This window comes from Myotis lucifugus, unplaced genomic scaffold (genome assembly GCF_000147115.1).
Source record: "Myotis lucifugus unplaced genomic scaffold, Myoluc2.0 scaffold_257, whole genome shotgun sequence".
Lineage (NCBI taxonomy): Eukaryota > Metazoa > Chordata > Mammalia > Chiroptera > Vespertilionidae > Myotis > Myotis lucifugus.
Genome location: NW_005871305.1, coordinates 496,926 through 514,356, shown reverse-complemented (window position 1 = coordinate 514,356; position 17,431 = coordinate 496,926). Strand labels below are relative to the sequence as shown.

At 39.1% G+C, this 17,431-nt stretch overlaps 1 protein-coding gene across 3 annotated transcripts in view; it reads right to left on the bottom strand.

The window, feature by feature from the left end:
- RUNDC3B (RUN domain containing 3B) overlaps positions 1-17,306 on the bottom strand; it is a 98,839-nt gene extending 81,533 nt beyond the window's left edge. For all 3 annotated transcript variants that reach the window (XM_006099064.3, XM_006099066.3, XM_006099067.3), the window contains exons 1-2: positions 17,188-17,306; positions 2,346-2,461 (exon numbers count right to left, since the gene is read on the bottom strand). In XM_006099064.3, coding sequence (XP_006099126.1) covers positions 2,346-2,461; positions 17,188-17,306 — 235 coding nt within the window. The remainder of the gene's footprint in view (positions 1-2,345; positions 2,462-17,187) is intronic.
- Between the last annotated feature and the right edge of the window lie 125 nt (positions 17,307-17,431).

The following is a 17,431-nucleotide window of genomic DNA, read 5'->3' as shown; positions in this document are numbered from 1 at the left end:
AATGCAAAATAATCAACTTCTAATAGAAAAGCATTAGTGATTATATGGACCACCTTTTAAACTGCAAAGGGCCGACTAAATTCAGATTTTGTTTCTCTATGTAATTAAATTCAACTCTTTTTCACAAACCCACGGGACTGCTAAAATGTGATTTAATAAATACTCATAGTAAAACTTGTTTATTTTAACATCAAAAAGCAGAGAATAGAACCTTTAGATTAAATTTGAGACTCTCATAAATTATATTACCAAAACAGAGTACTGATTTGAAACTATGCCATTAATATTGTAAAGATAATAAAGACTTTGAAAACATCTAATGATCAAGTTTCCTTTAGGAATACTACTAATATTTATTCTATATAACTAGAGGCCCGGTGGCACAAATTCGTGCACGGGTGGGGTCCCTTGGCCTGGCCAGAGATCAAGGCCTAACATGGGGGCCGGAGGCCGGGGGGAGGGGCACGGGAGGTTGGCTGTGGGAGCACACTGACCACCAGGGGACAGCTCCTGCATTGAGCGTCTGCCCCTTGGTGGTCAGTGCGCATCATAGTGACTGGTCGACCAGTCGTTCTGGTCATCCAGTTTGTTCGGTCCTAACTGTCACTTAGGCTTTTATATAGGTATCTTGCTATTATCAGCTATAGTTTAGATCTATATTTTTAATTAAAAATATTTTATAACTCTGAAAGAATATAGCTCCCATCTTCCCTTTTAAATTTTGAGATTTATATTTTTGATGTAAATGTATTTATGGATTTATTTTAAGAAAACCAAAGTAGAGCATTTCTTTTCACATACCTCTTTTTAACCTACTTACTGCTAACACTTTTTCAAAGTTTAATGAAGCAGAGATTAAGCAATCAAATTTAATGCCTAGATGCTTCTTTGTAAATTGATTAAAATACCATCTACTAATCTTTAGAGATGGGCTACCTTTTATTTTATTTTAATTACTTATAGAAAGTGACTCTGCTCCTTGCATGTGGCAATTAATATACTCATTATTTTTATATTAAAAACAAAAAATGTTTATTTATTTATATTAAGAGCAGACAAAATGAACTTTAATACCAAAAAAGAGTAAAAAAAGGGTCACTTTATAGTGATTAAAGTTTCAATTTATCAAGAAGTCTTAATAAATTTAAATTTCTATGTGCTTAAGGATATGGTCTCAAAGACAAAGGAAATATTTACAGATCTATAAGGAGAAATAGAGAAATCCACTATCTCAGAGGTTTTAATATACCACTGTGTTGGTAATTGATTCAAGTCAATTTTTAAAAATTAGTAAGACTATATAATGTTAAAAGAACATGATTTATGACCAACCTAATTTTTATAAAGTTATAATTCTCCAAACCTGAATAGTATCATGACATTAAAAAGCTTGAATGAGTAGTTTTTTATGATAGTAAAAAATATACATGTAAGAAAATTTTTTTAAAGCCCAAGAGGCTCTACCAGAAAATTCTGTTAAACTTTCAGTAACAGATAATTCTCACACAACTCATCCAAAACATAGACAGAGAGGAAATACTCCATAACTTGTTTTATGCAAAACCTTGATCTCAAAACCCAACAAAGACAATAGGAAAAAAATTATAAGCCATTCTCATTCATGAACATGTATGTGAATATCCCAACTTCATTATGGAACCATATAGGAAAAGGGGTTCTGGGAACCACACAAGGGCAAAGAAATGATCATTCTTCATATCAGGATAATGATTACGCTGGGGAAAGGAATATGGTTGAGATCATGTAAGAGTATCTTAGAGTGTGGGTAGAGGGGAGTGGGAGATTGGGAATTTATAATTATTTTCATAATCAACCCATATATTGTATGTACTTTTCTGTATGTTCATTAAACACATTTCACAGCAAAAGAACAAAACAACATTTTAAAGTAATCTTCATTATAGTAAATTTATGGAAGTTACATATTCTATTAACATCTGGAGTTGGTATTAGAGAGCTAATAGGCTAAGGACACTATTTAACCCTTTTCTTATAAATTCTTATACTGACTTATTTTATTGCACATATGTTCTTTTTCTAATGAAAAAAATCTAATGAATCACAGTTTACTATGACTATAAATAAGAGTTTCAAAGTACACATTCAGTATTTTTAATCTATCCTGGAAATGGGTACACATCTGAGAACAGAGATTCTTTCTCAGGAACGTAGGCCAAAAGATTATGCATTCTAAAATCACTTTTATGCTTCTCATGATTTGGCATGGTTGCTATCTAAATCACACCAGACTGTATCATTTCTAAAACTTCAAGCTTATTAAAAAGAGAGCTGTTGGGAGATAAATAATACACTTGTGCTATTACCTTTTAGCCGGTGACTTAGAATCTGTTCCAAAATAGCTGCAAAATTATTAAATTCGGGAGAAGAATCATCAATTGTCTCAAAGCAGGACCGATCAATCAGGGTCTTTACAGAAAACCTATGAAAAAAAGGAGATTATTATTGTTTTTAAGCAGAGTTGATTTATTCACCCAAGTAGCAAAAAACAGGAGGAAAGCAATTTGGGGAGGTATTAGAGAAATACTTTATAAGATTATATATTTTGAAAACTCCCTCTATTAAAATTCACTGTGTAAATAGAAACATTTACAGAAATATCAGGCTTTTCATTTATATATTTATAATCTGTTGATTATTCTAAGCCTTAGGAATAGCTCACTGTCCTCACAGTTATTAAAAATCAGAATTTAAAAAATGACCTAAATTATTAACTCCAAAATACCTGAAAGCTATGATACAACTTATAAGAAATTTGAGCATCAGACCGAAATGCTTTCAAGAGTTTTGAAGCACATTTAATAAACTTGGATGTCAGTGTTCATGATATGTAGATCCAAAGTTTTTATGAGCTATAAATAGGGAGACTTAAAAATATGTAAAGTATGCTATACTTTTTCCTTTCATCAGAATGTCCTTTATCTTATTTCTGACTGCCAAAAATCAACATATTTTCCAAGACTCCATTCACATAACATCGCTTCAGTGAAGGATTATCCTCTAACATATTCCTAGCAAACTAATATTTTGTTTGTATCTCCCTCCAGAAACAATTACAATTTATCTTACTGCCTTTATTTGTGTTGTCTATCTTTATCTTATTAAAATATAAATTCCTTCAGGGCAACATATGAAATTGAAAAATATATTACAACGAATCAACAGTAAAGGAGATGAAACAGAGGATCAAACAAGTGATTTGGAAGATAAAAAAAAGTATAAAACACCCAATCAGAACAGCAAAAAGAATTTTTAAAAATGAGGACATTTTAAGGGAACTTTGGGAACATCAAGTGTACCAACATTAACATCTTGAGGGTGCTGGAAGGAAAAGAGAGAGAGCAAGTAATTGAAAAACTATTTGAAAAATAATGACAGAAAACTTCCCTAATCTGGAGAAGGAAATAGACAGACAAGTTCAGAAAGTGCAGAGAATCCCAAACAAGATGAACCCAAAGAGGCCCACACCAAGACACATCAGAATTAAAATGTTAAAGACAAAGAGAGAATCTTCAAAGTAGCAAGAGAGAAGTAATTAGTTACCTACAAGGGAGTTCCCATAAGACTGTCAGCTGATTACTCAACAGAAACTTTGCAGCCCAGAAGGAATTGGCACAAAATATTCAAGTGATGAACAGCAAGACCTACAATCAAGATTACTCTACCCAGCAAAGTTATCATTTAGAATCAAGGGACATATAAAGAGCTTCCCAGACAATAGAAAGCTAAAGGAGTTTATCACCACCAAACCAGAATTACAAAAAAATGTTAAAAAGTCTTTTTTAAGAAGATAAAAGATTTAAAATATGAATAATAAAGTGGCAATAAAAACATGTGTGTCAATAATTACTTTAAGTGCAAATGGGTTAAATGTTCCATTCGAAAAACATAGGTGGTTGAATGGATAACAAAACAAGATCCTTACATATGCAGTCTACAAGAGACTTGCTTCAGATTGAAAGACACACAGAGACTGGAAGTAAAGGGATGGAAAAATGTATTTTATGAAAATAGAAACAAATGAACAAACAAAAGCTGGAGTAGCAATACCAGACAAAATAGACTTTTTTTAAAAAAGCTATAATAAGAGACAAAGAAGGACCCAGCAATTCCACTTCTGGGTATTTTCCCAAAGAAATCCAAAACACTAAATCGGAAAGATATATGCATTCATATATTCATTGCTGCATTATTTACAATAGCCAAGATATGGAAGCAACCTAAATGTCCACTGATGGATGAGTGGATAAAGAAGAAGTAGTGCATATCTACATTAATAAAAGAGAAACATGGTAATTAGCGTACGACCGCTACCCTTCCCATTGGCTAATCAGCATATCCTTATGCAAATTAACTGTCAGCCAAGATGGCGGCCGGCAGCCAGGCAGCTGGAAGTGAACATGAGGCTTGCTTGCTCCAGTGACTGCGGACTCCAACGTTCCCCGCCTGACTTGCCGGCCTCTGAGCTGCAACTCTAAGAACCATTGTAACAAATATAGGAGCTAAACAAAACCCCAGAAACCAGCTTTCAGACGGCCAGGATCTCAGAGCTGGAGTTATACATTGTTTCGATTATAGAATGCAAACAAACCAGATAGCTGCTTTCAGCAGCAGAAGCCTCAGAGCTAGAGCCAGAGCTAAAGCTGGCCCAGAATAAAAAAAAGAAAAAAGAAAAAAAGGAGCAGTTGGGAGCTTCAGTCAACTGCCAGCCTGAAAGCAGCCCTCAGCTCCTCACCCAGACTGGCCAGGCACCCCAGTAGGGACCCCCACCCTGAAGGGTGTGTGACCAGCTGCAAACAGCCATCATCACCTCATCCAGGCTGGCCAGGCACCCCAGTGGGGACCCCCACCCTGATCAAGGACACCCTTCAGGGCAAACCAGCCGGCCCCCAGGCCTCTATCCTATATAGTAAAAGGGTAATATGCCTCCCAGCACCGGGATCAGTAGAGCGAGGCCTCCTGGCACCGGATCAGCGTGACAGGGGGCAGCGCCCAAACCCCCTGATCGCCCTGCAGCTCTGTGTGTGACAGGGTGCAGCACCCCAACCCGCCCCCCCCACAGGCCCTGCTCTGTGACAGGGTAGAGCCATAACCTCCCCATCGGCCCTGCCCTGAGTGTGAGAGTGGCGGCACCCCAACCCCCTGATCAGCCCTGCTCTGTGGGTGATAGAGGGCGGCACCCCAACCCCCCCCCTACACGGGCCCTGCTCTGTGTGTGATGGGGTAGAGCCATAACCTCCCAATCGGCCCTGCCCTGAGTGTGACAGTGGCGGCGCCCCAACCCCCTGATCGGCCCTGCTCTGTGGGTGATAGAGGGCGGCGCCCCAACCCCTGATCCGCCCTGCTGTGTGTGTGACAGGGGGGCGGGTGCCCAAAACTTCCCCTATCGGCCCTACTCTGTGAGTGAAGGGGGGGGAGCTCCTCAAACCCCTTGATGGGCCCTGCTCTGTGCATGACATGGGGGCAGCACCCAACCCCCTGATTGGCCCTGCTCTGTGCATGACAGGGTACAGAGCCCCAACCCCCCTGATGATCCCTGCTCTGTGCGTGACAAGGGGCAGTGCCCCAACCCCCTGATTGGCCCTGCTCTGTGCGTCACAGGGGGTGGCGCCGCAACCTCCCCATCGACCCTGCCTTGAGTGTGATAGGGGGTGGTGCCCCAATCCCCCAATCGGCCCTACCCTGAGCGTGACTAGGGGTGGCATCGCAACCTCCCAATCCGCCCTGCTCTGTGCATGACAGGGGGCGGCGCCCCAACTCCCCAATCAGCCCTGCTCTGAGCCCGACCAGGGGCTGCACCTAGGGATTGGGCCTGCCCTCTGCCACCCGGGAGCAGGCCTAAGCCAGCAGGTCGTTATCTCCCGAGGGGTCCCAGACTGCGAGAGGGCACAGGCCGGGCTGAGGGACTCCCCCTTCCCCCCCGAGTGCACAAATTTTTGTGCACCGGGCCTCTAGTATACAATAAAATATGACTGAGCTATAAATAATCAGTAAATCTCCCCATCAGCAACAACATGGATGGACCCAGAGGGTATTATGCTGAGTGAAATGAGTCAGACAGAGAAAGACAAATGCCATATGCTTTCACTTATATGGGAAATCTAAAAAACAAATGAACAGGCAAATCACAAAGAGGCTGATAGGTACAGAAAATATTTTGATGGCTGCCAGATGGGAGGGGGTGAGGGGGTGAGTGTAACAATTGATGGGATTAAGAAGTACAAGTTGGTAGTTACAGAATAGTCATGGGGATGTTAAGTACAGTATAGGGAATATAGTCAATAATATTGTAGCCCTAGCCAGTTTGGCTCAGTGGATAGAGCATCAGCCTACAGACCAAAGGGTCCCGGGTTCGATTCTGGTCAAGGGCATGGACCTCATTTGCAGGGTCCTCCCCAGCCCAGGCCTTGTGTTCTCTTACATTAATACAGTGGGGCCTTGACTTATGAGTTTAATTCGTTCCGTGACGGAGCTCGTAACTCAAATTACTCGTATGTCAAATCTTAAAGTGAATGAGTGAGATACGTGATGCTGGGCTGATGTTGTGGTGTTCACTGTGACGTTCGCTGCGCCAACTAGCGGTGGGGTATCTGAAGCTGGCTCGTAACACGAATTTTAGCTTGCAACTCAAAGCAAAAAATCGGCCAAGAGACGGCTCGTATCTCGAAAAACTCGTTAGTCGGGACACTCATAAGTCAAGGCCCCACTGTATTTCTCTCTGTCTTTCCCTCTTTCACTCTCTCTAAAAATAAATGGAAATGTTCTCAGGAGAGGATTAAAAAATAATATTGTAATAACTATGTATGGTGTCAGATAGAGACTAGATTTATTGGGGTGATCACTTCATCTATACTAATAAAAGGGTAACATGCTAATTAGACCAGATGTCTTCCGGACATCCATCCAAAGCCATGGTGGCGGGGGCCGAGGCAGAGGCGGTTAGGGGCTACCAGGCCGGCAGGGGAGGGCAGTTAGGGGCAACCAGGCTGACAGAGGAGGGCAGTAAAGGGTGACCAGGCCAGCAGGAGAGGGCAGTTAGGGGCTACCAGGCTGATAGGGGAGGGCAGTTAGGGGCAACCAGGCTGACAGAGGAGGGCAGTAAAGGGCGACCAGGCCGGGAGGGGCAGGCAGTTAGGGGCGACCAAGCCGGCAGGGGAGGGCAGTTAGGGGCAACCAGGCCAGCAGGGAAGGGCAGTAAGGGGCAACCAGGTAGGCATGCAAAGGCAGTTAGGGGCAACCAGGCAGGTAGGCAGAGAGGTTAGGGGCGATCAGGCAGGCAGGCAGGTGAGAGGTTAGGAGCCAGTGGTCCCAGACATCCCCTGAGCGGTCCCAGATTGGAGAGGATGCAGGCCGGGCTGAGGGACCTCCCCACCGTGCACAAATTTCATGCACCGGGCCTCTAGTAAGTTATATAAATCTCTAATCACTGGGTTGTGTACCTGAAGCTAATATGATATTGTACATCAACTTTAATTGAAAAATTAAAAAAAGAACTGCACTTAATTGTAAGACCCTTTTATGTAATTTTTATATTTTTCAAGTTCTTATGTAAAAGCTATTACTTAGACTTGATTTGATATTTTTAGACATTCATCAAATTATCATTTTTTTATTTGAAAACCAGTCCTCTTCAAGAAATAGATGACTAATATTAACATCATCATTATCAGGAAATAGCTCAGCATCTGTGTGATATTTTTTAAATGTATTAAAATTCGTTTTACAGATTTGGTTTTTATAGCACATCTTAGCTAGTTACTGTGTTAAGGACAAAAAGATTCTGGAATTATGGAGCTAGCTACATGATTCTAGAGAAGTGGTGAGTGGGAAGACTTGGCTAGCTAGACTTAAGGATCTAATTCACCTTCTGAAATTTAGTTTTGTGTTGGCAGGAGAACAGGGTATAATTGATGAAACAAAGCTGAGAAATATTATTTTTCTGCATTATTCACTTTGATATATTATAAATTATTTAAACTGTTTTTTCACCCTGAAAATATCTTTCTGCTTGGAAATAACAGAAACTGTGTGTAATGATGTGTTGTGATATTTGGATTTTGCTTTTGTTTTAGTTTTTAGGGAGAGTTTGAGTTAAAAGTAATTTAGCATTCTGAGACTCACCATCTTAGATTTTTGTCATGCAGATATTGTCTTCTATAGGAATATAAACTACTGATAACATGATGAAAAAAGACTCTTATTTATTGACTACTTATTGATCTGTATATGGCTCTGGATGCTACAGAAATGTACGTGTTACTCTCCACGGCTATTGCATTTTACAAAGTAGATAATTTGTTAGGTAATTTTGTATTAGTCCTGAAGGACAGCAGTGACTAAAATCTCATCAGACTGTTATAGGTGGTTGAGTACTAACCTAGCTCTTTTGAAGAAATAAGCACTTTGTTAGTTTTATCTTTTTAAATATAATTTCAGTTTATTTCACCAATGTGCATTAATATCTGAGATGCTGTGATTTTCTAAAGCAGGAAGTTACTCCTCTTTGTGATTGTTGAGTCAGCTTTTCCTGTTCCATTCCACCTAATAAAGATTATAGAGAAACACTCCGACATTCAGAACTGTCTTTCCATTTAGGCCAAAGGTGGAGATGAAGATGTGTGGTTTTTGTTTATTCATTTTAGGAACACTTTTCCTAAAAATTTATATTTTACTGGACAAAAACATCATACTTAAAAAGTTTGATGGGGACATTCAAAGTTTGCTGAGGATGTGCAACATTTTTCTGGTGAAATGGACATAAGAAATAAAAATAAGTTTTCAAGTCCCTTTTTAATCTGGTTTCTGTTTACCATTTTATTTCTATTCATTTAGTCATGCATTTCCTCTAAATTAACTATGTTTCTTGTACAAGAGAACAACTTCATCAATGTTACTTCCTAGATTTTTTTTTTCCTTTTATGTAACAGCTTCCTCCATTGAACTCCAGTTGTTGTTACAGATGGATTAATGTTTAACTACATGTTACTATCTCAACTTTTCTTAGTCAAGATTATTTGTCAGAACCAAAAAAGACTGAAAATTATTTGAGTAATTATTTTCTCAAGGTTATATAATTACTATCATTCTATTTGTATAAGATAAAAGTGATTTCATTATATACAAAGAATCGCAAGGTGTACTCTTGGACCCAGGCCGTTTCAGAGGTCTGAAAGGTCAAAATTATTTTCTTAACAATTATAAGACATTGCTTGCTTTTTTGGTTCCCACTTTTTACCAAGCGTATTCTGGAGTTTTCCAGAGACTACATGGTATATATCAGAATAGACTGAAAGCAGAAGCAGATATGAGAATCTAGTTATCTTCTATTAAACACAAGATTAAAGATATTTGCAAAGATGTAAAACAGTGCTATTCTTGCCATTTTTGTTATTTTGGAAACTAATAGTTCTCATTAAAATATATTATCTATTCTAACATGTAATGGGTTTATTTTGTTTGTAATTAATAAATAAATAAGTCAGTCCATACTTGGCACAGTTCCAATATGCATTAATTTCAGTTACTACAATTAAATAATAACAATCTCATAACAACATGGTTTCTATTAGAATACTATTATATGTTAACTGTGAGTAATTACATAAAATGCTGCTAGCTCTCTAGTTAGAGGATCACATGTGAATAACAAATATAGGTCTTGATCAGTGATCAATCACATCACTTTTTTCAAAGTCTTTCTAGGACTGGTCACTTTGCACCTGTTATTAGTTCATGCATAGAAATCAAAGCCTATAGCTGTGTTGCCTTCTTGTCTCCTGGTGATAAACCCACATGTTGTTTTATGAAAATGAATTATTGATGAGCGATGGGCCAACAAAGATGAAAACATGGCAGAGAAATGGAAAGTGATAATGCTAGAAGTGAAATTTGAATCAGATACAAATGGACTTATGGAAGATATAGTTGATCATGGGAATAACGACACTGCTTCTTCTGTTCAAGATCATTTAGATATGCAGCCAGAGAAACTTATTGAAGGCAAACATAAATGAGTAAAGTGGTTGTGACGAAAGGATGAAGATGTCCCAAAGGAAGAGACATCGACAAACCACTTCACAGTATTGGGCCTCTGAGAGATTTTCACAACTTTGAAAGTTCAAAGGATAAAGTGTTGAAAACTGATTTAAACCTAGAAGGGAATATGTCCATTTGCCATGGCATAAAAATATGCTTATTCCATATATTAAGTTATACAATGAGAAGAAGGAAAGCACTATTCAAACTACTCTTAATTTTTTTATTATTTATTAGTTTCATATGTACAGCAGTGTTCAAACTGTTCTTGATAAGTTTTTTCCAAAGGAGAAACTTTGTCAATATTTCTAATGTTTTAAATTACAGTGTACTTCATTCATGGATAATAGAGACCATTATAAACTTTTGAACAATAATAGATACAGAGGCAGAGCTGCCTCACACAGATTGTCAAACTGCAGCGGGAAGGCCGGGGAGGGTTGGGGGGCAGGAGGGAGGGGGGTAAGAGATCAACCAAAGGACTTGTATGCATGCATATGAGCATAACCAATGGACATAAGACACTGGGGGGTAGGGGAAGCCGGGGTACTGTCAAGGGCGGGGAAAAAAAGGACACATATGTAATACCCTTTGTAATGCTTTAAGCAATAAAAAAAAATTTTTTTAAAAATTACAGTGTACTAAATAAATGTTTTACATTTTTCATTTCCCTATACATTATAGCTGGAATAGGCTAAATATGTTACTATGATGATCAATATCAGTTTTAGGGGTTGGCCCCAGATTTAATACTAAAATTTCTAACAGCTGCATGAGAAGAAGAAGAAGTGTCATTTATACATTCATTTGGGTTCAATAGATATAAATAAAGCAATTGCCTAGAGATACAATTATTGGCATTAAAATAAGACAGATGTTTCTCATAGAAATCTTCACAAAAGAAGATACTTTCTGACATAATAAACAATTTGCTTGACAACAACTTCAAGAAGACCCTCTGTGATTGCTTCTTCTGATGACTCTCAATGTAGACAGATATAAACTTACCAATGCACAACTGGGATGACCCTCAATGTAGGTGGATGTAATCTTACCAATGCACAATTCGGCAAAAGCAACGGGGACAGGAGAGTGTGAATCAATGCAGTCTACATATCCAGCTGCTCTCGGATGATCTGGACTGACCCAAACATCTACACTAATAAAAGAGAAACATGCAAATTGGTGTCACTCTTGTACACCCACCAGCCAATCAGAAAGACTATGCAAATTAACCCAACAAAGATGGCAGTTAATTTGCATATGCAGGCACGGAGCAAAGACTGAAGGCTCCTGCTGGAGTGAAGACTGAAGAGTGAAGACTGAAGAGGCTTGGCTTCTCCACTGCGGCCAGACCAAAGGCCTGGGTCCCAGGTGCCGGAGGAAAACCGGTGCCAGCAGCCAGGGGAAGGAAGGCCTATTGCGCGAATGTTCGTGCAACAGCTTCTAGTATATTTTATAAGCCTGTAAGACCTCAGTCTTACAAGAGTGGATAAGTTTCACATATTCTTCCTTGAATATCTTATCTCTCAACTGAGCTTCTGACATTTATCCATCAGCAGTGAAGTTAAGACAATACCTTCTAGAAAATGTGTAGGGGACACCTATTCTCTGTTGTCATTTGAATATGAACTCAGTTTTAGCTAGGGGAAGAGATAATGACCTTCTGTGAATATTGTAATGCCTACCTAGGACCAGCACCTGAGAAGCTGATCACCCTACCTCCATTGTGGACACCTACTATTAGAATTCTAAGAATCCTTCGAAATACTGAACCTGCTCCAAACAACGTAACTAATGTTGACCCAAGTCCCAACCCAAAGTTCTATTACATTGAGCATGACAGAGTTTTAGCCAAAAATATTAATTCACTGTAGCCAAGGTATAAAGTCCTATGAGGCATACTAAAGCAAATAGTAACAAGAAGAGTAAGTCACTGAATTTAAAGTAACTTAAAGGATTATATCACCAATAATATGCAGTAACTTTTCATATTACCTGCACTTCATCCACCAACTTCAAACATAGGAACAGACTTTTTTCTGATTATTCAGCAACCAGAATGTTAAGAAGTTCAGAGTGCTAAATCTCACTCACTGAACTCAGGCCTCTGGGTGCTTTTTTTTTTTTTAACACATGATAAATTTACTTATCTGCTTTCCTAGTTCACAACCAATCATAATGAGCAACTCAGGATGGAAACCCAGGATTGGCAAGCAGAAAGAAAAGAGCTGTTAGATACAGGCGGAGTTGTAAGAAATAACAGCTAACTTGGTAGGAAGAGACAGCATATGCAAAAGCAGATGAATTCCAAACAATCTTTTGGGGTCATATAGCAAAAAGCTCTATGTATCTTGAGAATCTCCAAGAGCAGCCACTGCACAGGACATATTCATAGAAACAGGCCTAGAGTAAGATCATCAACAAAGGTTATATTGTGCTATGCAGTCTTTTTAAAGAGGGTAGAAAAATGGGTAATTCTTTTCTAAAAGCAACTCATCCAAGATGCTTAAAATATTATTGTTTACTGTGGTTTAAATCTGAACACTTAAATTGGAAGCTGCAGTTATATAGAAGACTGCACTGCACAATAAATGCTGAGTAAAGCACTATAGTTGAAGGGAGAATTTTAAGCTTAACTCAAACCTTAGTTACATGGAAAATATGAACACTTCATTCTCTGACTACACTGGAAATGTTAGGTGTTTCTGTTATTTGAAATAACATTCAAGTTATGAAATAATATCCTGACCAATAGAAAACTAAGAACAACTATGTAACTGTCATTAAAAGTAGTTTATTTTTAAAACCATCATTTGTCTCCACTCTGCTTAGCTCATCACACTATCGTCTTAAATCACTCATTAGTCCTCTAGCCACGAGACAGGAAAATTATGACTTTGTGAGGGGAGTTTCTCTTTAAGTATTAATTTAAGAGTTTAACAAATTTTATTTTTAAAACTGGTATGCATACATACTTAAATATATACATTTTAATATTGTCCTCATAAAACAATGTTAAGCCATAGAAAGAGAATTTAGATTTTAATTCTCTCTGTCAAAAGAACTAAAATCAAAAGAATATATAAGCTTTTCAATAACCTATGAAGCTTGAAAATAACAGAAAAAATGAATAATACCTGATTTTCTATGAAGAATGAAGGTTTTAGAAAATGCCTGAAGGGCTTTAAAATTTAATTTTTCAAAGTTCTAAATGAAGAGAATATGCAGGGAAAATAATACTGGTTGGCATATAGAACCAAAGTCAATCTATGAATATTTCAGAATTGAGTGTAGGATATTTAGATGCCTCAAATGACCTATTTTCTCTCCACACAATCTGTGAAAAATATGATAAAACTGTACTTATTTGTTGAGATAAATATCACCCAGATATTTTTAGTCTACAATATATAAATTTTCACTGAAAATACCTCATGAAATAACTACATATACAATCACAATGAACCAAAATTCAGCTCAATTCCATCCAATCCCATGATCCTACCTAATCAAACAACCCAATTCTAAAGTTCAAAGTATAGCAATATTGGTTTTTTTCCAACTTTCCTATATACCAGCAACAAACAAGTGGAATTTGACATGAAAAACACATGCCATTTACATTAGCATCTCCCAAAATGAAATACTCCAGACATAGCTCACTTGATGGGGGTGCTGTGGTGACTGGGCCTCTGGACAGCAGGACCCACAGCCCTCATGCCAGCCCCCAGACTGTGCCCCCATCCCTGTCCTGTCCTCATGGTTCTACCACCAAACCCTGCCCAGCTCCTGTTGGTGCCTTGGAGGTCCACCTGCCCATGGTGTCCCCAGCAGGACCTGCGGGGGGGGGTGCGGGGGGGGGAGGAGGGGGGGGAGGACAGGCTGCAGGTACTGTTCAAGTAGTTCTAAAAAGTGACCTTCACTAGCCACAGAAATCAGACAAGAAAAAAAAATAAAAGGCATCCAAATTGCAAAGGAAGAAGTAAAACTCATTATTTGCATATGACATGATACTATATAGAAAGAACCCTAAAGATTCTACTAAAATATGATTACAACTGTCAGCCAATGGTTATTGGCACCAAGTCAATGCCAACAGGGATCTCCAACTTGGGGTGGGGTGAAGAAGGAAACTTTACTCAGTGCAAACAGCTCAACTGAGGTACATCAGGACTATGAGAACAGCATGGCTATGGAACGGCTCTGTGCGGAGGTCCTGGGGCAAGGAAGCCCTGGAGCGAGGCCCCTTTCCAGCTAGACAGCTCTGCTCTAGTCTGGTCTGCTCCGGGGAGTCAGAGTTTCAGCTCCAGGCCCCGGAGGGGAAACACAGTCTCAGCCCTTGATAGAAAGGGAAAGTGAGCTCTGGTAATACTGTTCTTCTGTGAGATGTTTTTAAACCTAAAGAAGTGTGTGATTATATAATAACGTTTTAAACCTAAATAGAGAGTATGCCTAAATTGTTTAAGGAGTAAGGAAAAACATTACTGTGAACGTATTAATAGATACACAAGAATGGTAGTGTGTGTGCAGGGGGTTGTTTTACTTGGTTTGGCTTTGTAAACTGTTCAGTTTTTCCAGAACATCATTAGAGAATTACAAAATGAAATGTTTCTGTTTATAGACAAAAAGGCACATGCCTGATCTATCTACCATTAAACATATGCCTACCATTACCTTGCTCATATTTAGAGAAATTCAAAAACAAATATGAGCACACTTTGCTTGAAGGTTATTTTTTTAATTTTAGGGCTGTCATTGAAGGTTAGCAATGATCTAGTCCAAGGTTATTTTACACACGAGAAAACTGGAAAACGGGAAGGTTGCATGGCTTGTTAAAAGACATACAATTATTTAAAGAAAAGTAAACTTAGAACTCAATTATATTTCCACTAAACCAACTTCCCAATGTAAATATCAAACCACCTCGGATTTGATATGTAAAAATGAAGACATATACTCATTACTAGAGATGGATGAGAGACTCAGAGTTTGGCAACTCTGAAAGGCAGAGAAAAGCAACAGAAACGCATCAATATTGATTTGTTCATTTTGCTGAACTTTAAGTGGGGCCATTTAAAACAGCCAAATGACCTACAGTGACTTTTTTTTCTAAAAAGTAAAAGCCTTTTAGACAAAGCCTATCAAAGAGATCTCCTTACTAGACATGGATGATAATTTATATGCACATCAACTATTTGGACATAAAGAACAGCCTTAATAATATTATCCACATAATTAAATACAAAGGTTGAAATCTTAGCCAGAAATTGAAATTTATTTTAGCTACAACACTAAGGTTATGTGCAAACTGTAACTAAAGTAGCAATTATGTTTGTTTCACAGTAGAAAAGAATAATTATGCAAATAAAAAATACAGCTAGCTCAGAAAGTAATCCACACAAATCAGTGAGAAATGACTGAAATTTCTTAAACTTAAAATATAATTTAAATGAGGCTGAGATACAAGTCCCTGTCTTCGCCTAAACTGCCTCTTAAGAGGGAGCAAATGAACATTAAATGACCTAAAACCAAACAAAAATGGAGAAGCAAAAGGAATAGTACCAACCACTGAATTTATTAATTCAATAAATATTTGCTGAGAGTCATATGCTATATATAGTAGAAAGAATTTTTTTTAAAAAGACTCAGCAAAAAGCAGACAAGGTTGCTGTCCTGTGAAGGTTAACTCTGATGAAGCTTTTATGAAATACATTAGCCCAAGAAGCATTGCATATGTTGGAACTTGCTTGAGACCATCCACTTTTTTAAAAACTAATTCCTTTTAATAGCTGTGAAATAAAGGTAAGAAAATTGTTCTATCTACCTAACTTAAAAAAATATTTTCCTACGTTTAAAAACTTTAATACAGCCTATCTTCTTCAAAAGGTTGCATCCTAGACTCCACAAAATGATACATTTAAAAGATTTCATATAATTTTACTGTTTGCAACCCCAGTGCCATTAAAAGTCAGTGAGGCAGGTCTTCCTGCTAGAAAGGTGAACATTTGTAACAGTCCAAGTTAAAAACAAAAAGTCTCTCAAAATTATTAAATATACATCCTAGTATAAATATCTATATTTGGCTTAAGATGCTAAACACATTTTTTCACAAAGAAAAAGAAAAATATAGATATAAACTGCAAAGGCGGAAAAGGTTTCATCATCTTTGATTCTTAGACGATTATCAATGGCTGATGATGAGGGGTTTTACTGAACCAAGTACAGTAAATTTAAAGCAACTTAATCGTTCAAAGAAGTTCCTAAGAAATGGATGCTTAGGACTTCAATTTTTTTACTACTCATAAATAAGACTTAAAGAAAATGTATCAGCATATTAAAAATAAGTTTTTGTAGGCAGTAACTATTCCTTTCACAGATAGTAATTCCTTTTATAAATAGTACTGGTAATTACTCCTTTTCTGTCTCTATATTTTGTAGAGTAAAGGAATACTACACTTAAAATTAGAAAACACGTAAGGAAAGGCAGAACTTGGAATAAACCATTGAAACGTAGCCTAGGTATCCTCCACAGTCCCACTCTTGCTAACAACTGCAGACACAGCACTAGCGCCGCAATTTAAAGTGGAGAGGAAGCACGCACACACACACACACACGCACACACACACACACACACACACACGCTGGCATGTAGCAGGCACTCAAGATCTGCGGCATGAAAAGACTTAATATATGTAAACAAGCCAAAACAAACACAGAATGCACACTGATTTTGAGGGAACACAGTAAACAATCACCACAGTAGCGACCACTTCACCAAAAGCTGGCTGACAGCTCAACACGCACTAAATCAAAGAGCTTCCCCCTGCCCTCCCTCCTCTTTCACTCTGGACTCGAGATTGCACATTCAAAACAAACCCATCCCCAGCCCCGCCCCAAACCGTACCCTCGGCCGCTGGCAGCCCTGGGACTGACCGAAAGTCCGGGGCCTCGGCAGTGCCCGGACCCCCGCCCGTCTGGGGGCGCGCGGGCCCGCGGATACACCCGGTGCGCAGAGGCCGGGGCGCAGGGCTACCGCGGGGTGCCTCGCGGCCCCCAGCCCGGGGCTCCGGCAGCCCCCTCCCGTCACCCCGAGCGACCGGCCGCCGTACCTGCACACGGTGATCAGGTTCCTCCTCTCCACCGCAGCATTGCGGGCGCTCAGGCTCTTCTTGCCGCCGCCGCCCCCGCCACGGCTCCCGCTCAGGCCCCCCAGGCTCCGGGAAGCCATGGCAGGCTGACCCCGCGACCCTTTTGTCTCGTGCCACCCCGCGCGCCCCACCCCCACCCCCACCTCTTCCAGGCTCTCCTCTGGATGCGACCAAGGGGTGGCGGGGACGCAGGGAGGATGGAGAA